At 32.2% G+C, this 23,084-nt stretch overlaps 2 protein-coding genes across 2 annotated transcripts; one reads left to right on the forward strand and one right to left on the reverse strand.

Annotated features, from left to right (window-relative positions):
- Nucleotides 1-2,242: 2,242 nt before the first annotated feature.
- Nucleotides 2,243-16,210, reverse strand: LOC109801630 (isopentenyl-diphosphate delta-isomerase). The gene is made up of 7 exons (XM_020362744.3): nucleotides 15,893-16,210; nucleotides 15,164-15,433; nucleotides 9,845-10,172; nucleotides 3,445-3,529; nucleotides 3,182-3,268; nucleotides 2,839-3,084; nucleotides 2,243-2,524 (listed from the first exon to the last, which is right to left on the reverse strand). Exons 2-7 carry the CDS (start codon nucleotides 15,355-15,357, stop codon nucleotides 2,448-2,450), a joined length of 1,017 nt encoding a protein of 338 aa, XP_020218333.1. The 5' UTR covers nucleotides 15,358-15,433; nucleotides 15,893-16,210; the 3' UTR covers nucleotides 2,243-2,447.
- Nucleotides 10,256-13,697, forward strand: LOC145950646 (uncharacterized). The gene is made up of 4 exons (XM_083062029.1): nucleotides 10,256-12,372; nucleotides 12,456-12,643; nucleotides 12,739-13,125; nucleotides 13,217-13,697. Exons 1-4 carry the CDS (start codon nucleotides 10,970-10,972, stop codon nucleotides 13,366-13,368), a joined length of 2,130 nt encoding a protein of 709 aa, XP_082918155.1. The 5' UTR covers nucleotides 10,256-10,969; the 3' UTR covers nucleotides 13,369-13,697.
- Nucleotides 16,211-23,084: the final 6,874 nt, after the last annotated feature.

Consider the following 23,084-nt stretch of genomic DNA (forward strand, 5'->3'; position numbering starts at 1 on the left):
GATGAGATGTTATGCATGCTATGATACAAGTGACAATAACAACACAGAAAGTGAGGAAATTCTTATAGAAGGTGATAATAAGTTGACTTGGTGTTCCATGTGATTGTGGCAAACAATAGACTCAATTCATTAGTAGTCGACTTCAACAATATTTTTTTTTTTGAAGAATTAGGCATTAAGATACTCTTCACTTCCATCAAGCATCCTCATTCTAACATGCATGGAGGCTTAGGTTGCTAATAAGGTGGTGTTGATGAGACTTAGGTGGCTAGTAAGGTGATGTTGATGAGATTGAAGAGAAGGTTAGCATATGTAAAAGTAAAATTGATTGATGAGCTCCCTTCACTTTTGTCACATGAAAATCTCCATGATTCATTAGACTCCTTTTTGTTTAGTGTACAACATAGATATCAAGATCCCAATATAAATTATTGAGCAAATTATACATATCATCATTATTTGGAAATGGATGAAGGGATCTAACTTCAAAGTCAACTTTGCTAAAATGAATGAAACCATAAATACAACCATAAATGGAAAATTGGGGCAAAATATAGCACTGTGTGAAAATACAATTCCATAGTTATTTCGAAAGAGTTCAAGGAAAGCAACTTATTGAATGTAACGACATCCATTGTACATGCCACCAAACAACTAATTCAATATGGAAAGATTTCAATCTTAAAACGATTTTTATTAGTTTGTTTATGAAAACACGGTTCATTTATCATGTTATCTAAAATAAAACATCAATATCATTCATCTAATCAACACCACATCATGAAGGATAAATATAAGCAATGAAATAAGTAATGCGCCCTATGCCATTACAAACCATTAATGTAACAATCAATACTAGAGTAATAAAAAATAAAAATAAAAAAAAAGGTGATAAAGTGAATATGTAATCAAAACTAGTGTGTCATCATAACCAAATACATAAACATCAAGAGGGGACACAATACACATTTCTTAGCTAGCCACAACTATACATCTCGAGAATCTAAAGAGGATAACTCCTCAACATCAAGTTCACAAATGTGACACATTTAGTTAGTCACACCCCACCATCTCCTATGGCGACATCTCTAAATCACATTTGAGTAGTTTAATCGGCTAAAGTCTCATCATCTGCTCATACGTTATAGATGTGGTCATCACAAATTCACAATCAACGAAAGAGTACAAGGATGAACTCAATGAATTCATCATATCTTAAAAATAACATGGATGCATTTAACAATAACAGCAATAGAATATTTCAACAATCAATCAACGTGTCATATGTTTAACATTTGACTATTCTCCACATATCTTTTGGACTTTCATAAGATTAATGTTACAGCCTAATGAAAGTGAAATTAATAATAGATGACTATCCATAGATATTATTTTGATATCATTTTTCATCTGTTTTATTTTTGTCCTAATTGATCCCGAATGACATTAAAAATGTTAATTTTCTCCCAATAACTAAATACTGTTATCTATAAATACTGCCCATTTTATCCTATTCATAAATCCATTTTCGTCCCTATAAGTTCTGATCTCAATTAAAGTACTAGTTTTTGTTTTGGTCATATGTTATAATTTGAATATACCACACTAATTCATTATGTACGGATGATGAATTTCCATTGATATGAAATCACTCGTTCTTTTTTCTAACGAATGGTCAGATAACATTTACGAACACGTTCGACGGTATTCATCTAAGTAAATCTCCAGTTACATCGACTTACATTTCGTTATTTTCTTTAATAATACCGACATTTTTCTTGCAACATTTCCCAAAATGTAATTCCAAACAGATTTTTAAGAATAATGGATATCGTGTGGATCAAAGAGAGATGGAAGAATAAAAAAAGAAATAATAAACATCTGGTATGATTAAAAAAAATTAAATACAAAAAAAAATGAAGAAAAAAAAGGTTTGTGAATTTCTAGGTGTTTTTTTTTCACCAAAAAAAAAATCACTCATCCAGAAATTCAATTCAGAAATGTATTAAACGTCCTCCCGGAATTAAAATTTCTAAATTTATGAAAAATAGAAAAAAAAATGTGATTATAAGAAAATAGTGCAAAATGTAATTAATTTCCTACCACCAAGTACCAATAAAACTAACAGACCTTGGGTGTAGTAATCACTTACATAAGTGGATGTTTTCAGTTCACCTTCAACTGTTCAAGTTTGAATTCCATGTTGAAAAAATAAATTACCAACACATTACGAAATGCAATATCATAATAAATAGCTTGGTGAGTGTATTATATTGAAATAATATCGAATATTCTATCAGGGGAAAAATGTTAGAATTCTTTCAGCTAAAAGCAGTCCACCAATTTCTAGTGGCTCGATCAGATATGGCTAGCAAATACAGCAAAATTCATATTATACCCGAGTTATTGGAAACGGGTAAAAAAATCTGTCAGAAAATATAATTAGCTTAAAGTTTCACTTGGAATAATTGGTCAGCACAAAATGCTACAATAATGGGACCAGCCAAATCACCAGCAGCACACCCTGAAGAAAAAGAAGACACGATTAAGCCTTATTGAAGTGAAACAAACAAGAATCATCTCAACACAAATAACAAAATTCAAGTAATATGCAACAAGTCTTTGAAGATATACTATCAACAGTTTCTCTAATAATCTTTTTATTATTGTTTAAAATTTATTAGAAATCACAAATTTTGTGATCCTATGTCTCATTTATTAAGTTTCTCTCCCGATTTAATGGTAGGACTCACTAAAATTTATGATTTTCAACTAATAATTGAGAGCATAAACAAGCATTTCTCATTCTTTGAATGGATGTGTCGTTTATAATCTTACCAATCCACTGGCCAAGCGATGGACGAACAAGGGTTGCACCAATTCCTGCTCCTATGGCAGCAAAAATTAAAGATGAACTACATCTAATTGTAGCAATGAAAACCTTCTGTCCAAGAACTCCAACATGCTTGGTTTGATCAAGATCATTATCCTCCTCATGCTGAGCCTTGAACCCGGAGGAAAAGAATCGATATAAATCCATGCCTACTTGGACAAGCCATGAAGCTGCAACTCCGAGCATGTGTCCTGTAGATAACAAAAAGATAATCAGCACAAGATGGTTGAAGTCAAAAACTCAGGGAAGAATTTCATAATGGACAGATAATTCATGAATTGCTTTGACCTCTGAAAGTTGTTCTGCCCACACAGTAGAAGTAAACCAAAGTAGGCATGTTCCTTCCAGCCTTGCGAGTTGCTGATCTAGGGATATCTGTTCAAGAAATCCGAAAAACCGACTACTTGTAATGGAGAGCTCAGAATATACAACCACTCTCACTCGTAAAATTTTAATCGATTTGGCTAGCAGTAAAAACAGCTTTGTGCAAGCAAGGGCATCTAATCACTAAAATATAGCTGAATTTGAAAACAATTTCAAAGAGAACATACCTTTAAGAAGTTTCCATGCCATTCTTTGTGAAACATAATGAACAGAAATTCTTTCTAAAATCCTTCTGGTGGTCACAACGGTTGTCTGTGATGGCATGCAAGACAGATTTAACATAATAAGTTTTAACCATTATAAGAATATAGAGAAACATAATGAAATATGCGAGTTTTTTACTCAAATAATATTATTTTAAAAAATATTTACCTAAATAGCAACCGTGCAAATTTATTTTCCCAACTAACACCTTTTACTGTTCACGTTCTAGAACGGGTCGTTCTGATTCTAGAACGGGTCGTTCCAGATAAAAAAAATAACACATGACTAATGGATCAGAACAGGCCGTTCCGGATTCAAAAAATGCACATAAAAAGTGGAACCAGAACGGGCCGTTCTAGCCTACAGATTCAGGCTTTTTTTTCGATTTTTACTTATCAAATACCAAAACTCAGAAATTACCATCAAGTGATTAAATTTATTGAATATTAACATTATAAATATAACTAAATAAATTTATTAAAATTCATTACAACAATAAAGATCAATGGTAGCGTGACTAAGAGTGTGACAATAGGAACAACTTTTTACACGATTATGTTATTCTCTAATGTCCATCTCTGTTCTAATTCTGCTGGACTTTGGCCGATCCTTGAAAGTTCTTTTGCGTTCTAGATTTGGCCACAAGGTTGGAAGAAACGCAACATCCGAGAGAAGTTTGACCTGCTGAGAAATTTATAATAAGGCTAAATGAAATGTGGTATGATTGCAGCAAGTTTTAGAAAGTTCATATCCCTTGCTCGCATGACCCGCTGGGAGATTCACAGTAAGGCGTGACCAGGAGTGTGACAATAGGAACAATTTTTTACACGATTATGTTGTTCTCTAATGTCCATCTTTGTTCTAATCCTGCTGGACTTTGACCGACCCTTGAAAGTTCTTTTGCGTTCTAGATTTGGCCACAAAGTTGGAAGAAACGCAACATCCGAGAGAAATTTGACCCGCTGAAAAATTTACAATAAGGCTAAATGAAATGTGGTATGATTGCAGCAAGTTTCAGAAAGTTCATATCCCTTGCTCGCATGACTCGCTGGGAGATTTACAGTAAGGCTAAATGTAATGTAGTGTGATTGCGGCAAATTCCAAAAAGTTTATATCCCTTGCTTGCATGTACTTGCTTCATGCTTACATGCACATCACGACTATCAAACTTACATATCTCTCATATATACCTCACAATAAGTTGCAAAAGTATACAAAGGACAGTTTGGAGAGCTCCGACATGAAGATTATTGGCCTACTTACACTGGTCCAACTTTGTGACCAAATCCAGAATTCAAGAGAACTTTCAAGGGTGGCCAAAGTCCAGCAAGATTAAAACAGATATGGACATTACATAACAACATAATCAATTTCTACCATCATTGATCTTTATTATTGTATTGAATTTTAATAAATTTATTTAGTTATATTTACAATGTTAATATTCAATAAATTTAATTATTTGATGTTAGTTTCTGAGTTTTAGTATTTGATTAGTAAAAATCGAACTAAAAAATTTTATTTATAGGCCAGAACGGCCTGTTCCGAATTCAGAACGGTCCGTTCTAGTTCCACTTTTTATGTGCATTTTTTGAATCTGGAATGGCCCATTCTAATCCATTCGTCATGTGTTATTTTTTAATCTGGAATGGCCCGTTCTGGAACGTGAACAATGAATAGTGCTAATCTGGGAAATAAATTTGTACCGTTGCTATTTGGGTAAATATTTTTTAAAATAGTATTATTTGAGTAAAAAACTCTGAAATATGCATGATGTTGATCCACACGTAATACAGCAAAAGTTAAGGAATCAAACTAATTTACTAGATAACTTTAGTAATTATCAAATAAAAAAATGGGAAAATAGAAAGGAACCACAGTACCAATTTGGTTATTATACTGAATCAACAAAAACAAGGTCCGGCAGGAATATAGAGCACCAAAAGTAAAAGATTATTAAGAAGGAAGATTTCAAATAAAGATGGTCAATTATGAAAAGTTAACAAATTCCTCGCAGCATATAGATACATCTTTCTCAAACGTCAAATATCTTTGGAGATTAATTAGATTTGTAGCATGGGCTTTAGAGGGATTGTGCAATTTTGAGTATATGAAGAACCGATACTTGAATTCATAGTAGTCAATCCCGGAGAGTGGAATAGAGTGGCCAACCCCAAAAGTGGGGTAAAGGGATTGTGGATAGCAGGATGACCACTAGTCTAATATTATATTTATATATATTAAATAATTAATAATATATAAGCTAAAAATAGAAAAATAACTCAAAATTTATGCATTAATCATTTTAATAATAAAAGTTTATAATATTCAAACAAAACATAACATAAAATGTCTAGAAAATAAAGTGCTAAAGCTCTAAGTAACTAAAAAAATAAACATTAAAGTTCAATCTTCTTCCTTATCAAGATTAATGGGGTGGGACTGGGACTATGACCAGCAGCACCAACCCCTGAGCACTGATTCTTTGGTTGATTAGCGTTTGGTTGGGTCATGGTTCTGCTGATCACAAAAGAACAAAAATGCCCAAATAAAAAAATGAACAAAAAAAAAAGAGAAAGAAATGTAACAAAAAAAGAAGCAAACAGGAAAGACAAAAAAGGAAAGGAAAAAGAAGAAAATCACGAGAATGTCGGAGAAGCGAAGAGAAAAGAAAAAGTTAAAAAGATGAACACAAATAGAAAAGAGAGAAAAAATACCAAAGATTGGAGAAGAGGAATGAAGAAGACAATTGTAGAGAGTCTGAGAAGACAAATGGAGAGTGAGCCAGAGAAGAGGATCAGAAAGAGAGATAGGGAAAACGAACGAGAGGGAGAGAGGTCGGAGGGTTAGGGCAGTTGCACTCAATAGAAAAGAAGGGACTTATGGTTTAGGGCAAACTATGTAGAGGGAGATCCAAACAAAAAGGCAAAAATACCCTCATTTAATGAGGTATTTTTTGATGTTTTAAACCACCAATCTGCTCCAAGATCCCTATAGCGGCACGAAGATGCTCCACCGCTATCGCAGCCTCTACAGCCGTTATTGACTACTATGCTTCAATTTGCTTCATGTATATGTATCTGATACCGATACTCTGAAATACTTCAATACGTATAGGTGAAGTATCTGAACCTTTAAAAAATTATGAAAAATCCTATCTGATATCGATACTTCAGTGATACTTATGAATGAAGAATCCAAGTCTTTAAGAAAATTATGAAAATCTTATCTAATATCAATGCTCTTTGATACTTTACCAATACATATCAGTTCCAAGTCTTAAAATAATTATGAAAATCCAATAAGCTACATGAGATGCATAAGCATGTATAAAATAGAAAAATAGAAACATTTTCCCTCGATAAACAAGAAATGGAAATTGTCATTTTTATGGATGATTTTAAAAAAGAAATGAGATTGATATTATTATTCCTATTTGAAATAATGGAAAATCATTTACGTTGACAATTATTTATAGTTTTTTGGTTTTTAGTAATGTACAAGTATGTTCTTAATTTGGATTTATAATATCTCAATTATTTATTATGTTCTATGAATATTGATACACATATCTAAACATGTATCTTACACGCATCATATCCTATATACATTTAGATTTTAGAATAATTGTATTATCGTTATGGAAATCGTATTTGTGCAACATAGTGTGTAATATACTAATATAAAAAATATATTAGTATATTATTTCATTCCCTTATAACATTTGAAGTTTGTGTAGTTTTTGGTAAGGGTACTCCTGTAATGAGTAGATGTAGATTATTCCTATATATAACAGGCAATAAAACAGAGTCAGAGACGGGACCTTTGAAGCATACAACAATTTTGACCACATTAATCATGTCAAAATTTTATTCCCGGAGATTATTAGATATTCAGTTAATTAGATTAACTGATCAGGGGCAATTTCAAATGTAGTTTAGAAACTTAGCAACACACTAGACAGGTCTGCATATAATCAACAAGATTAATAGTATTGATGGAGGAAAAAGGGGGACTATAATAGTTAAATGTAGGGTTGCTTCTTGCATTGTCGTTGATGAGAACTGTTTGCACAGTGGAGTTACTATTCACACTACTGTAATGCAGGTATTTTTATTTCTCTTATTTTCTCTTTGTTCAAATTACCTTAGATGCCTAGGATTAAGTGAATTTTATGGGTTAGAATTGGACTTTTACATAGATTCTATTTATTGAGAGGTCACCCCGTTTTCTAAAAAAATAGCAGTTTTAATGTATATTCATTATTCCCTGGTTGTTTCTTAGACCAGGGTTTTACTTAAACAAGCCCACCCTTTGTTGTGCGCCAAAACTCCTTTCCCATTCTTTTCTCTCCCTAATTCTTGGATGCTAGAATTTCAGCCCTCAACCCTGGGGCTATTATCCTACAATTGTTTCATAATCACAGCCTAATTCAATCCATATCAATCATGGCAGCACATCGTAAGTGTTCCTAGGCTTAGCCAAGTCTAACAGAAAGCTATGATATGGTGATTGTTCATGCAACTTCCGCAAGATGTGAGAAACCTATTACTAGGAAATGGATCAGAAAATCCGAAAAAACAAGATAAATTTTATTGAATGAAAACTCTTCCCAATGAATTGGAACTAAGGTGATTGCTGAATCTAAAAAGAAGATAAAACAGTTAAAATCTCTCTCAACTACAGGAGGTTTGAGATTCTTGGCTCTCCACTATTGAACTCTATCCAGGATCTCCTTACCCTTTCAATTTCCCTCCCCTTCTTATGTTCGTTGCTCTCCCTTCTCAAATGCAATTAGGACTTGGGATCTCCAACTGTCAGTTGCACAGAGCTGAAACTGACCCAAGTTGCATTCCCCTTTGCTCACCCTTATTCATTCGGTTTATGAACCCAAGTACTCCAAAAATGGTGAACTATTGATTTGGTACACATCTGATACAAATGTGCATACAATATGCCTAGACACGTATCCAGGGAGTATCCTCCAATTTTATTTTTAAAGTTTATTGACTGATAAGTTTGGGATAGACTCCAATTCTTTGAATAAGATTAAAATTACATATGGTTCCCGACACAGTTTTATCTTTTCCTCCACATCCTCAGAGCTATAGTAAATAGTAAGAAATTATATAAAGCCAATAGTTAAATTGAATAAAACTAACAGTAATGATCTGCATATTCTGACATGGGTTGGGGCAATATATGTAATTTTCGTGGCATGTGCATGAGAGAAAGAACATATTCTAACATGGGCAAGGAAAAGATATGGTTTTTCTTATTATGATCATAGGTAATATTTTGCAAATTGAGATCATCATCCACTGATATTGTTATCATGTATTCATGTAAAAGAGCAATATCCCTTTACAAATATAGTGCATTCATGTAAAAAAAAATAATAAAAAAAAAATAACTAATTCATGCTTATGTATCTAGGCCATATAGTATCTTGATTGTTTAATAATTTCCCATATTCTATGCTGCATCATACCCATGTCTTATAAGTATCTGGACTTCATTGCTTCTAATATACACCTTTCTAATTGTGGGTCTACAAACACTTATGTAGAGATCAAGTTGGATCTCCTGTGCAAATTCTAAAGGTGAATTCAATCAAGAGGACATTCTGGAAGGTTGTCTAGATTCTAGATGATGAATGTGAAGATGAAGAAAATGTAAACTCCTTTTATGAAGGAAGATGCGGAAGCTAGAGCCCCACTAATGAAATATGCAAGGTTGATTGGAGGAAACTATTTCTTTTAAAATATAGATAAAACCTTGTAAAATGTACATTTCTTGCAATTTTAGGCTATGGTTTTGTTTGTTATTATTACAATTTTTTATTTCTAGGCTATATTAAAGATGTTAAATGGCTGTTAGACTGTACAGGAATGTCCAAAATTTTCTAAATAGCACCAATTGCCCTCAATGGTACCAGGCTGTTAACCCGAAGACATGACATCTTTATGCATAGATCTCTATGCTGAATATTTTCTCACCCTATTTTTTCTTCAAAGAAACAACTTTATTCCTCCTAGGGCCATCACCTTACATTAAGTATGACCTAATAATATGACAGTGTTATTGTTGAGTGTAGAGAAGGTTGTGGATTCATTAAATTCCACATGTCAAACCAAAAGCTTGGTTTAACATAGAGATAGAAACAGTGGTCCTCCTCAACTAACATGTTTATTTTCTGTATCTGGAATGAAGAGGAGTTATTTATGAATTAGACATGGGGTTTCTATTTCCCAAGAGTTATTACTATTAACAAATCACCCATACCAATTTCATAAACTGTCAATATATTGCAGAATATAAATTTTACTGAACATAGAATAGAACAATAGGATAAAATCTCACCTCACGTATGATTTGCTTCACTGATTTTTTGAAGGGAACAACCAGATCAACATGGTGCTCTTGATTTTCCTCGAGGAAATCCTCATCGTCTTCCATTTCTGCACGGGGCTCCAATAGGGGCAAATAGAACAACAAGAATGATCTAATGGAAGTCATTGCAAATGTCCTCAATTCAAAGGCAGAGAAGAGAGGTTTAAGTTCCACATTATACTGCTTGGTACTATATCTTACAGCATCATATTTAAAATTCTTTTCAAAAGAATTTTGTATATTAGAAATGTAGTCTTCTGATAATGCTGCACCAGCATCACAATATGCAACTGATGACCTGAAATAAAGTAGCTTGAGAGCTTAACATAAATATATGTCCATTGTTCAAGGTTAAAACAAAGTAAGACAGACTTGTCTGCCATACTATGACTCAAAACACTTCTAGAAACATCACAAATGTTCCTTCTTTAATTCCTCCAAAACGTTTAAATTGGGTCAATGGTAACCATGGTAGTAAGTATCGCACGATTCGCGATACGTATCGTACGATACGATACGATACAGAGCCTCCGCGATTCGAATCGCATGTAGAATCGTTTTTGATTACGAATCGTATGCGAATCGCTTGAATCGTGTTCGGAATCGGAAAATCGCGATTCATAGGAGAAATCGCACGATTCTGAACATTTTGGGTCACCCCCGAAACCGGGTCGGGTCACGCACGACCCGGTTCTAAAAACCCTAAAAAAATGATTTTTTAAAAAAAAAAAAAACGAAATGAGACAGAAACTCCCGCTTAGACTCCCTGTACATGACCCACTTAGTGGGTTTCACTTTTTGTGGTCCATTTGCGTGGTCCAACTTCTCTGCTTCGTTTGTTTGGGTTGCTGTTCGTGGTCCAAGGTAAGGGCTTCCTTCTTGTTGCTGATTGGGTTGCTCTTGTTGCTGCTTGGGTTGCTGTTCGTGGTCCAAGACTCCAAGGTAAGGGCTTCCTTCTTGTTGCTGTTTGGGTTGCTGTTTGTGGTCCATTCCTTCACTTGTTCTCTCTTTTTTTCTTTGTTATTCCCTCTACAACTTCCCTCTCTTGCTGCTGTCTAAGTTTCTATTTATTGGTACTTGGTAGGCCATTAAAAAATGGGTCATTCAAAAAGAGAGCCGGATATCACTTGGAACTATTGTGATAGTATCCCTCCAAATAGACTCAAAGTAAAATGTAAGTTTTGTTCTCATGTTTGTTGGGGTGGTATTTCAAGGATGAAACATCATCTTGCGGGAACAAAGGAAAATGTGATTGCTTGCACAAGTGTTCCGGATGATGTGAAGGAAATATTTGTCAAGCTCTTGGAAACTAAAGATAAAAAGAAAGAGGATTGCTTGAATATAGAGAATGGGACAGTAAAAGGAAAAGAGGGAACATTTCAAATTTTCCAACAAAAGACAATGAATGAAGTTTGTAAAGATAGGGAATTTGTGATTCAAGAAATTTGTAAATGCATTTATGGTAATGCATTACCATTTAATTTGGTAAGGAGTCCTCTTTTTATTCAAATGTCGAAGGTTGTTGGAGAATATGGGAGAGGTTTGAAGCCACCAACTTATCATGAGGTGAGGGTTTCTTTTTTGAAGAAAGCTGTTGACAACATCCAAAAAAGCTTAGAGAAATATAGAAGTGATTGGGAGAAATGGGGATGCACCTTGATGTGTGATGGTTGGACGGATGGAAAAGGAAGATCACTCACTAATTTTCTTGTTAACAGTCCAAGTGGGACTGTTTTTTTGAAATCTATTGATACTAGTGATGTGATAAAGGATGGGAAAAAAATGTTTGAATTGTTAGACAACATTGTTGAAGAAATTGGGGAGGAGCATGTAGTCCAAGTTGTGACGGATGGGGCTTCTAATCTTGTGGCTGCTGGACAAATGTTAATGGAGAAGAGAACCAAACTATTTTGGTCCCCATGTGCAGCCCATTGCCTTGATCTAATCCTTGAGGACATTGGAGAGCTTCCGGTATTCTATAATACCATTGCTAATGCAAAGAAGATTACTACCTACATATATAGGCATACATGGGTCCTTAATTTGTATAGACAATATTCCAATGGAGGGGAATTAGCAAGACCAGCTGTGACAAGATTTGCAACTTCTTATCTTACACTAAATTGCATTAAACAACAAAAGAATGCTCTTAGATCAATGTTTGCATCGGAGGAATGGGCTACTAGTCCACATGCTAGTAAAAGTGAGGCTAAGCAAGTCATGAACCTAGTGTTGAGTGATGATAGATTTTGGAGATCAATTACATATTGTCTAAAGTGCGTGATTCCACTTGTGAAAGTGTTAAGGCTTGTAGATGGTGATTCAAAGCCAGCCTCACCATACATTTATGAAGCAATGGATAGGGCTAAAGAGAAAATTGCTCAAAACTTTCAAATGCAAGAGTCAAGGTATAAAAAAGTGTGGAAGATTATTGACACTAGGTGGAATCTGCAGCTTCATAGGCCTCTTCATGCAGCTGCCTATTATCTCAATCCTAGGTAAATTATTTAAAAATAATTATCATTTTAAGAACTACTATTTTCTTTGTGCCTAGTAGCTAAGTTATTTCTTATTTGGTTAGGTATCATTATGACAAGAACTTCAATCCGGATAGTGAAGTGTTAATTGGTTTATATGAAACCTTTCAAAGAATGGTTCCGGATATAAGGACAAGAGTTATAATAGATCAACAACTTGAAAAGTTTAAGGGAGCTAAGGAGATCTTTGGAATGGACATGGCAATAGCTACTAGAGATAAGAAACAACCGGGTATCCCTTTAATTTTTACTCTTTATTAATATCATAAACATAATACATAATAATTAATAACTACATTTGTAAAATAAATACATTTTTTTTTGTAGCTCTTTGGTGGGAGAGTTACGGTGGAAGAGGTAAAGAGTTACAAAAGGTGGCCATGAGAATTTTGAGTCTTACATGTAGTGCCACGGGATGTGAGAGAAATTGGAGTACATTTGACCAAGTGCATACTAAGAGAAGAAATCGATTGGAGCAACAAAGATTAAATGCACTTGTATATGTCAAATATAATCTTCAACTTGAGATGAGGCAAAATAGTAGAGAAGAGAATGGAGATACCTATGATCCCATATGTTTGTCAGATATTGAATCCGATGATGAATGGATCACCGAAAAGGAGAATCCTTGCTTGCCTATTGATGCCTCATGGATGGATGTACATGAGTGCTTTGGTGTTGATGAGGGAGCTCCAAAGAAGAAAAGAAAGAGAGGTAATTATTTATATTTAAAAGTTAGTTTAGAACTTGGAAGTTGGAATTAGAACTAGACCTTATTATTTTCTTATTTCTTTTGATTACATAGGTCCAAGAAACTTGAATGCCAAGATTGGTAAGGGAAAATCAATAATAGAAGATGAGGATGAAATTGAAGATAATGAAGAAGAAGAACTTTTGATATTAGAAGATGAAGATGACTTGAGTGATGTAGATCTTGGGGTTGGGGATGATGAATGATCTTGGATAGGGGCATTTTGTATAGATTTTTTGAGGCCATATGACTGAATTTGTGTGGCAGAATTTGTGTGGCAGTAGCACCACTTGTTGCTGAGTTTATGCTGCAACAACACTAATATTTTTTTTGGGTAGCTATATTGCTGAATTAGAATAGCAATCAGTCCTTGGTATATGCATATATTTAGCAACAACAATGATTTTTTTTGGAGGCTTTGTTGTTGAACTGTGCAGTCATTTCTTTTGGCTTTGAGACTGTTTTTATTTGTATAATTGTATCTTTGTTTGTATTGAAGTTTATATGTTACTAATTACTATATATTTATGTATGACTTCATTTTTATATGTCTTGTATGCATATATATACACTATGTTTTTATTGATCATGAATCTTACGATTCACGATACGATTCGATTCACGATTCAAAAAATAAGCCTTCCGATACATTATTTGTATCTCGATTCAACTACCATGATGGTAACTCCTTCAAATAAGCTACTAAATCTGCTTATCAAATTACACAAGTATAAATTTTACCAACTATTACACCATTTAATAACTTTCAATTGGATAATATTTTCTCAAAACTTACCGTTAAATAGAAAGTTCCTTACATCCAGATCTATATACAAAATTTTATATTAATCTAAAATTATTAGATACCTCATTCATATAAATCAAAATTAACATAATATATACTTTAGAAAATATATTAAAATCTAAATAATTCGATTACCTCTTTATTGTTGTTCAATATTAACAAAATTTGACATACATATTCAAGATAATATAGGTAATAATTCAATAGTTGGATTGATATAAAGTTACTAACAGTGTAATAATTTCTAAAAGTTGCACTGATATAATTGGATCCCTCTCCTACACACACACACACACAATAAAAAATAAAAAAACAAATAAACAAAACAAAAAACAGAGTTCAGTTTATATACACACAGCAACAACAAAAACAACACTTCTTTGAGTATGGTCCATATTTTAATCCAATAATAAAAGAAAAGAGTTGTTGTCATAGGACAGAATGATTTCCTCATGCAAAATATTTTCTTTAGAAGAAATAGAGGGGGAAATCAAACAGACTTTAGCAAACTGTTTGATGAATGGTAACTAAGCCCCTTTAGCTCACTACCTAGAATATCCAAAAGTAACAATTCTAATTGAATATATTCAACCACCCAAAATACTTGTACAAAGCAAACGCCATTTTCTCTCATAAGTACGGCCATGACCTTGTACTGAAGCATGGCTCCGTCTCATATTATGATTTCTTCCTCCAACCTGTTTTTTACTTTTTCAGGCAAACAACCATAACAACAAATAAACTGCTTTACTGCAATTAGACATCATCATGACATTTTTAAAATCTTACAATTTTATACTATTTTACAAATAAACATAAGTGAATGGATTCCAATTTATACCAACAAATAAAATTACATCCTAATAACCAGCACACACTACCCATTTATCCCAAAAAAAAAAATTCACCACTTAAATTTTAGAAGTAGAATTTATAGTAATCCACTGACATAACCAAACCAATCATATTTTGTCAAATTGGACATCCTAGTCTAGAACCACTAGGGTGGTAGAGGGTTGAAGTAGATGCATGAGAACTTAAATTCAATACGCATTACCGATGTAGTAATCTTTCTGACTGATCAAAAATATTGCACATCCTAGCCTAGATCAAAAATCTTTTAACACAACAAAGCAAGCACATCCCTAAAACACTAATAACAATTCATGAACAGAAAAAATGGAGGCAGAGCGTACCCAAACAAAGCCCTTGAAGCAAAACTGCTCCCAGCAGCAAAAGATGCAGCAGCAGCAGTGGCAGCAGCAGCAGTGGCAGCAGCTGAGGCAGAAAAAAAGGCACTAGAAGACTGAATGGCGTGAGAAGAGTGCAATCCAGAGCTCAAATTTTGATTCTTCCTCCATAGATCTAGAAGTATAGCTATGCCTGCCATTGTTGGAACTTCCTATGGTTGGAAAGCTAACCCTCCCCGTTTACGCTGAGTTGACAAATTATGCTAGAAAACTCACCTAAATTTAAATAAAAATAAATTAATAGAGAGAATGTAATCAATTCATAGTTTCACTCAACGAAATGGGTGAGTGTTGTTTAATCCTATTGCATCCACAAATGTGAAGAAGAATACAACATTGGCTATGAGATTAGTATTAGAAAATCTAATTAGCTTGCTCAGAACTCAATTGGGTATCATAACTCACCCTCCTATTTAGAAAACATGAAAAATTTAAAAGGAAAAATAAAAAATAAATAAATAAAATCTACAGAACCCATGTATATTTCACTGAAGTGATTATGTAAAAGCCCAACTCAAAATTCCCCTCCAGGAACTCGGGAACTGGAACGTTCCAACAAACTAAAAAATCAGCAACACCATTAATCAAACAAAAAAAGGTTCTGCGAAATAAAAAGAGATTCTGGTCTCAGCAAAAACCAAGAACGATAAAACTACGTAAGGGGGGAATACTCACGGTGGCTGCCGGCGGCGGCGTGGTGGTGGAGGAGGTGGTTGCGGTGGCTGAGAGTGTGAGGGTGAGTGAGGTCTGCGAAATAGAAAGAGAAACCCAACGATCGTACGATGCCCCACTCGTAAGGAAATTTCGTTTACGAGACAGATTTTACAAATCTGATTTTTTTTTTATCGAAAGATTAAAGAACGGTATATTTTCCCACACCACCGATCTATTATTTTTTTAATCTATGACATACCACCCTATACCAATCTAATTTAAGTTCTAATCAAATGAAATAGGATCTATTATTTTAATATTTCAAAATTAGGAAAAAGAAAATAAGAGGTGGATGAAAACACCTAAGTGAATCTTAACTCCATGTTAATTACTTATTAAAAAAGGGCTTCAACGTATGATTTATTGGTGGACTAGTGAATATTAGTTATTTTTATTTTTTGTTTTTATTTAAATTATTTAAAATTATTAAATTATTTTTTGTAATTCTGTATCTCTTTTGTGGTCACCACCAATTGATACATTTTCATCAAAATCTTCCAACATGATACGAAAGGTGGATTCTAGTCGTCAAGGTTGGCGAAGCTGTTAGCATCGCAGGAAATGCGATTGTAGTTGACAAGGATGAGATTGTTGGTGACAAGATCTTAGAGACGAAAACCATGGTACTGCCATGATTCGTAGAAAGAAGATAATGTACGACTCTTCTGTTTTTCGTTCGCGTCTTCGCAATTCAGAGTTGAAGATCGATGACGATTCAAATTGGTACCGAATCCAAACCCATAATCGAATCATGTTTGAGGATCTAAGGAGAAAAGAGAACGATCCATGAGCGCCATAAGTGATGGCAATGTCCGAGATGCGAGAACTCTTTGTATTCATAAGCAATGTCCACAATTGCCATAACAAAGAGCGAGAGCGAGACGGTTCGAGGGTTCTCTTTTCCTTTTAGTTTTTCCACTTCAATTGCCTTTTTCTGTTTTTCTTTTCCTTTCAATTTTTTCTCCTTCTCACCTGTTTCAACTTTTACCGATAGACCTATGACTTCACTATCACTATTTCTACTCGATGTGGAGTCATCGAAAGTGTCAAATAGAGTAGTGTTAATGTTACTGAATCCTATAGCAACAACACTAGTGGCAACTTTAATGTGTGTTTGTTTTAGTTACCTTTAACATAACCCAAAAACAACACATCAATTACTTTGATTTTTTTTGCATTAGAAAGATTTCAACCAGTGTTAAACGGTTTCCCAAACACGCACTTAGTAGTGGAGGTTTGATTAGAAGCGTTGAATATGAAAGGTATGATCAAACAATTTTATTTTTTAGACAAAATGGACATTAATCATCAGAAAATAAAATTAATACAATAATAATTTTTTTTATCAACAAATAAATATGAATCGTTCAATTTTTTATATACAAATATATCTTACAATTTAAAGTAATCGATTCACATGTGAACCACATTCACAAAATAAATTTATGAACTTTTTCACTTGGGAGCGGGGTTCCCATAAACTTTGCCTAATAAAAATGGGTAATTTTTTTTCCTTTTAACATTCAATTTTTACAAAAGACTCAAACAACACCTCATTTTGTTTCATTTTTTCCTTTTAATTTTTAAATTTTTTTGGCCTCAATTTTTCCATATAGAACACCATATGAAAGAGAAAATATTTGTTTAAAAGTGTTGTTGGAGTGTTTTTATCTTATACTAGTGGAAAAAAAAAAGGCACTACATCTACGTGCCTCTGTTAGAAAAGAAAGAAAATAATAAATCTATTCTAATCATTTATACGATTATTAGAACTTATGAGTGAATCTATTTAATTATTAAAATGTTCAATAAAGGGATTTGACTACTATTAAGTGAAGAAGTTTCATTTTAAAAGATAAAGTGCGTAATTGTTGATTAAAAAATCAACGATAGATATTATATTTAATTTTATTTATTTTATCTTCTAAAATTTAAAATTAAATATAATATTATATTCAACTGTTGATTAAAAAGTGATGAGGATGAGGTTATTAGTGATCCCATGTACCTTATCCTCTAAAGTATGCTTTTTCACTTTAGAGGAGATAGAACTTTTAATAAAGATAGTACATTAAAATGAGACATTTTTTAAAAAAAAGATTTTGTCCACAAACATAATTTACGCAATGGTCCAAAATTGACAATAAAAGATTAATTTGCACTCATGAGGTGTGACTTCTATTGACAAAACATTATTTTAACATTAATGAGGATAGATCTTTGGAGCATTGGGTCGACCTTTTTGTTTTAAGATAAGTATTTTATATATTATAATGAATATACATTTTTGGTAAAAGCTTTTAATTTTCACTTTTATTAAGATTATTTTATCTTTCAAAACTTATCTAGATAAATGATATTGGTTCCTTTTGAGGCCCTTCATGTCTTTTATCATTTTATTTATTTATTGTTTGATCTTGAAAACATTTTTTCAATAAATATTTATAGGATGATTCTACAATGAAGTAGAAAAATAAGTGTCTCATCCATAGGCAAGAAAATGATTAAGAATGGTCAATTTTTACTAGAAAAAGAAAAAAATAATTTATAAATTATTAAAATAGTTACTTTTTTTTAGTAAAATTGTGTGGAAGAACCTTTCACTTTTAGCATGTGCAGACTATTCTCACCACTCGCTCCCACTAAACCCACTTCCTCCTCCCACTACAACCCACTTCTATATTGATCATCTCCCATCAAATGGACCCTTTTCCTATAGGCTTTATCGAACTTAATTGCGATGGTTCAGTTTTTGGTGGGGGTCGTCTTGCAGCATGTGGAGGGGTTATTAGGAATCATCTTGGTGGTTTCTTACTAGGTTACTCTTGTAATCTAGGACAATGCTCAATTCTTCAGGCCAAGTGATGAAACTAGTTTAGGATTTAGGGTTTAATGTTTAGGTTACTCCTGTAATTTAGAACAATGCTCAGTTCCTTAGGTCAATCGTCAAGTTGGGTGATGGAACTAGTGGAGGAGATGGATGAAGTTTCTCTTCAACTAGCTCCAATGTGCTCTCAATCTTCTTACATGGACTTATAAACTTCAAAGAAACTTGAAAAATGATCAAGGAGGAAGGAGAGGAGGTGCGCTAATTCTAGGAAGATAAGCAAAAATGGCGAAAAACTTGTCACAAGGAGGAATTCCTTGATAAAAATTTATAAAGTAGTATCTCCAAGAAAGAGAACCAATAATTTTGGAAGAGAAATCACAAGTTTATTTCTCAAAAATGCTAAAAGTAGACATCTAAGTGTATAAGGTAAAAATTTATTGAGTTTGATAACTTGTGGTGCAAGTTAAGTTAACCATGGTTACATGTAATCTAGGTTAGGTTAACTTATGCACAAGACTATAAACTCTAGTTACATTTGAAATTTGAATTTCTCTCATAAAAATGTCATTATCCTAAATCTAGAATGGCCAATAGAAGCATGCCACATGATAAGGCATAATAAAATGTGACTCATGTCAACATCCTAAATAGAGCCAATAAGAGTTTGTCACATGACAAGGTGCCAAAAATGTGACTAAGTGTGACACATGTGACTTGTTAGAGTTTGAATTAACCATGGAGCACCTTGTCCATTAGAAATGGATGTCCACATGCTTAGACCTAACGTCTAAAAAGCTCTTATGAGCCAATTTAAATCCAACAAGTTTATATCTCATTTTCTAGTTACACTCTCCTAAAATACTATATACACCCCTAAAATTAAAAATTACATGGAAATAAATTCTTACTTTACTTAACCCTAAAATACAAGGTCAAAATTAAGAAAATATTTACAAGAAAAAATATGCATAAAGAAGAGAAAGTAAGTTAGTAAAAGTGACCAAAAACTCAATAAGAGTTTAGGTCTTCTTCCTTTAACTCTAACTCACTACTCTTGGCTTCTTTAAGACTTGACCCCTTGGCATGATGTCATCACCGAGTTATGGGGTATATTTTATGGCCTTTAGTTGATTAAAAGAAAGAGGGTTTATAGAGAACATCATTGTAGAATCTAACTCTACTCTTATTGTGAAATTTCTTAAGGATGGATGCCATATTGCCATGCATCCCATGTCTACTTTACCTTGGTTACCTCTATTGTGAAATCTACTGATATAAGTAAAGATTTGAATTGTCGTCACATCTGTAGAGAAGCCAATCAAGTTGTCGACTTGTTGGCTAGTAATAGTATAGTTTTTAAGATGAACTTTGTGTGTTTGAATACCCCTTTCTAGTGGTAATTTTTTCTTTATTTGTTGACGCTTCAATAATGAATTTTTATTGTGCTTTTTGGTTTATACTTCTAACTTGATATAAACATATATTATATGCATTTATAAATACATAAATAAATTTTTATTATAGTTTAATACTTCTAGTCAAACACTAATTTTTATTATTAATATATGTTAATAATTCCAATTTAAAGAAAAAAGTCATGATCACTAATATAAAATTAATTCAACTATATCAAAATTTTATTCATTGAAATTCAAACAAAAATTTCCAAAATGATTTCAAATTTTAAAATATTTTTAAATAAGTTTTGAATTAAAAAAAAATTAATTTGATATTTATATAAAATTAACAAAATTAGATAATACCTTTTTATGAACCAAAAGAATTAATCTTTAAGAGGGTGTTCTGATTTTATCACTATCATTTTCATTAAATTATTTTTATATAGATGATACTATTTTTATAAAAATTAATCTTTATATTTTTATATATTTTTTTATTAAAATCCAAAGAAAATGTAATGTACATTTTTTAAATTATAATAAAATTTCTCAAATTAATAATCCTAACACACACACAAATGATTTATGACTATTTTGCGTAAGAATTTTTTTAGGTAATTTTCTTTGACGGGATAATTTTTAAAAATTATTTTAACTTTATACCTAATTCAGTTTTTATTTATTATAATTATTTATGAATTAAATTTTATTATTTTAATATAAATTATCAATAAATAAAAATAATATTATAATATAATATAAATTATTTATTATAAATTTAAAATATAATTTATATATTCAAAAATAATATTTATTTATATACATAATTTATTTTAAATTTTAATTATATATAATAAATATTTAACATATATATTGCACAAATTAAAATACTAATAATTATATAATTTTATGTACTAGAAAATTAATTATAAATAATATAATGAAATACATTAATTAATTATTTAAATTAAAATTAATTATTCTTATAAAATATGAAAAAAAATTAAGAACTTAAGACAATAGTGTGATTCAATGTTTTAAAACTTGACTCGAATCAATGAAAATGCATATCTAATTTAAAAAATATAAAAAAATATTAAGACTCTTATTGACTTTGTCTTAGTTAGAAAATTTGTATAAATAAATATTTTTAAGTATATAAATTATATTTTAAATTTATGATAAATAATTTATGTTATAACTCAAAAATATTTTTATTTATTAATAGTTTATTTTAAAAATATCAAAATTTAATTCATAAATAATTATAATAAATAAAAATTAAATTAGATAAAAATTCGTATTTAATATATATAGGTTGATTTATTTACTTTTGAAAGTATTCTTTTAAGGACCACCATCACTTACTTTATCTTTTAGATCAATAAAGTTAATCGATCTTGACAACATTTATTTCTAACTTTATCAAGCTTAAATTTTAATAAAAAAAATAAAATCACTTTAAATACATAAGTATATCTTTTGAATTTTTATTTTTTTTTCTAAAAAAATATCCATTCAATATTTCAAAGCTAACTATATTCTACACTTACAAACAAAACATAGCTTTCATCAGGTCGACCTTGGTATTTTATAGTAGACATTTTAACATTACGATAAGATCCTTCATTTTTAAACATTCAAATTCAATTAACTCCTATAAATTAAATAGGCTAAACCCTAATTTAGTCCCTTATAATATTTATTTGTTTTAATTTAGTCCCACTTTAATTTTTAGTTTCAATTTGGTCCCTAATAATTTAAATTAGTGCAATGTCGGACTTCCGTCCAAATTATTTAAACTGAGTTAAATGTTGGCCACGTGGATGCCACGTAGATGCATAAGTGGATGCCAAATTTTTTTAATGCATTTGGAACCAGAATGACCCATTTTGAAATTAGAACAGCCCGTTCTGGTTGCACTCTTAGTGTGCTAATTTTGCTCCTGGAACAGGCTGTTTCAGATGCAAAATTAACACACTAATAATGGTTAGGGCCGTTCTGGTTTCAGAACGGGCCGTTCTGGTTCCAGAATGCCAAACACAAATGTTCGATGATTATAGTTCACGGTTGTGAATCGTGCAAGGAAAAAGACCCAAGGTACAAAGCTTTTCAAACACTGGATTTAGTAATATTATCAATAGGGATTGATAACTTCAATCACTAAACATTTGGACTATATTGTGTATCATTAAGGACAATGCAGCGTATCACTAAGGAGAATGGTAACAAGTTTTATTTCATTGTTAGTCAAAATAGAGTGAACCACTTACTACCAAATTGACACTATACAGTCAAGGATGAAACGACATGGTGTTTCCCCTCGAAGTCATTGACCGATGTATCCCAACAACCACAACCTGTTCTTGAGGAGGTACAACCTGAAATAAAGGAAGAAGATACACAGGACCACATGTATGATATCCTATCAATCATTCAGTGTTATATGGTGGATAAGATGTATTATTGGCACCTTCAGCGTTATCCAAATGATTTCCCTTCTCAATAATTTCTTTGAACTTTCTTAGTATATGTTATGTTATGAATTTTTGTTTTCAGTTTCTGAACCATATTTCTGACTTTGAATTTATGATATGAATTTTTATTTTCAATTTTTGAATCACATTGCGACATTTTGTTGAACATATGTATGTGGTTGGCGTTATGGAACGACCCGTTCTGAATCCAGAACGACCCGTTCTGAATCCAGAACGACCCGTTCTGCTGCACTCGTGGTGTGTTAATTTTGCATCTGGAACGGCTCGTTCCATATGCAAAATTAACACACTACATGTGCAACCAGAACGGGTTGTTTTGGTTTCAGAACAAGCCGTTCTAGTTCCAAGTGCATTCAAGAAATTTGGCATCCACCTATATCTACGTGGCATCCACCTGTCATCTACGTGACCAATAGTTAACCCTG

This window comes from Cajanus cajan, chromosome 1 (assembly GCF_000230855.2).
Source record: "Cajanus cajan strain Asha chromosome 1, NIPB_CcT2T_4, whole genome shotgun sequence".
NCBI lineage: Eukaryota > Viridiplantae > Streptophyta > Magnoliopsida > Fabales > Fabaceae > Cajanus > Cajanus cajan.

What these genes read in the sequence shown, in the direction of transcription:
- LOC145950646 (XM_083062029.1), top strand. Translation starts at nt 10,970, where the DNA reads ATGGGTCATTCAAAAAGAGAGCCGGATATCACTTGGAACTATTGTGAT. An exon ending in TAGAGATAAGAAACAACCGG is followed by an intron (nt 12,644 to 12,738) that starts GTATCCCTTTAA and finishes TTTTTTTTGTAG; the next exon opens with CTCTTTGGTGGGAGAGTTAC. An exon ending in AAAGAAGAAAAGAAAGAGAG is followed by an intron (nt 13,126 to 13,216) that starts GTAATTATTTAT and finishes TTGATTACATAG; the next exon opens with GTCCAAGAAACTTGAATGCC.
- LOC109801630 (XM_020362744.3), bottom strand. Translation starts at nt 15,357, where the DNA reads ATGGCAGGCATAGCTATACTTCTAGATCTATGGAGGAAGAATCAAAAT. An exon ending in TGAAGCAAATCATACGTGAG is followed by an intron (nt 3,530 to 9,844) that starts GTGAGATTTTAT and finishes ATGCCATCACAG; the next exon opens with ACAACCGTTGTGACCACCAG. An exon ending in GGCATGGAAACTTCTTAAAG is followed by an intron (nt 3,269 to 3,444) that starts GTATGTTCTCTT and finishes TTTCTTGAACAG; the next exon opens with ATATCCCTAGATCAGCAACT.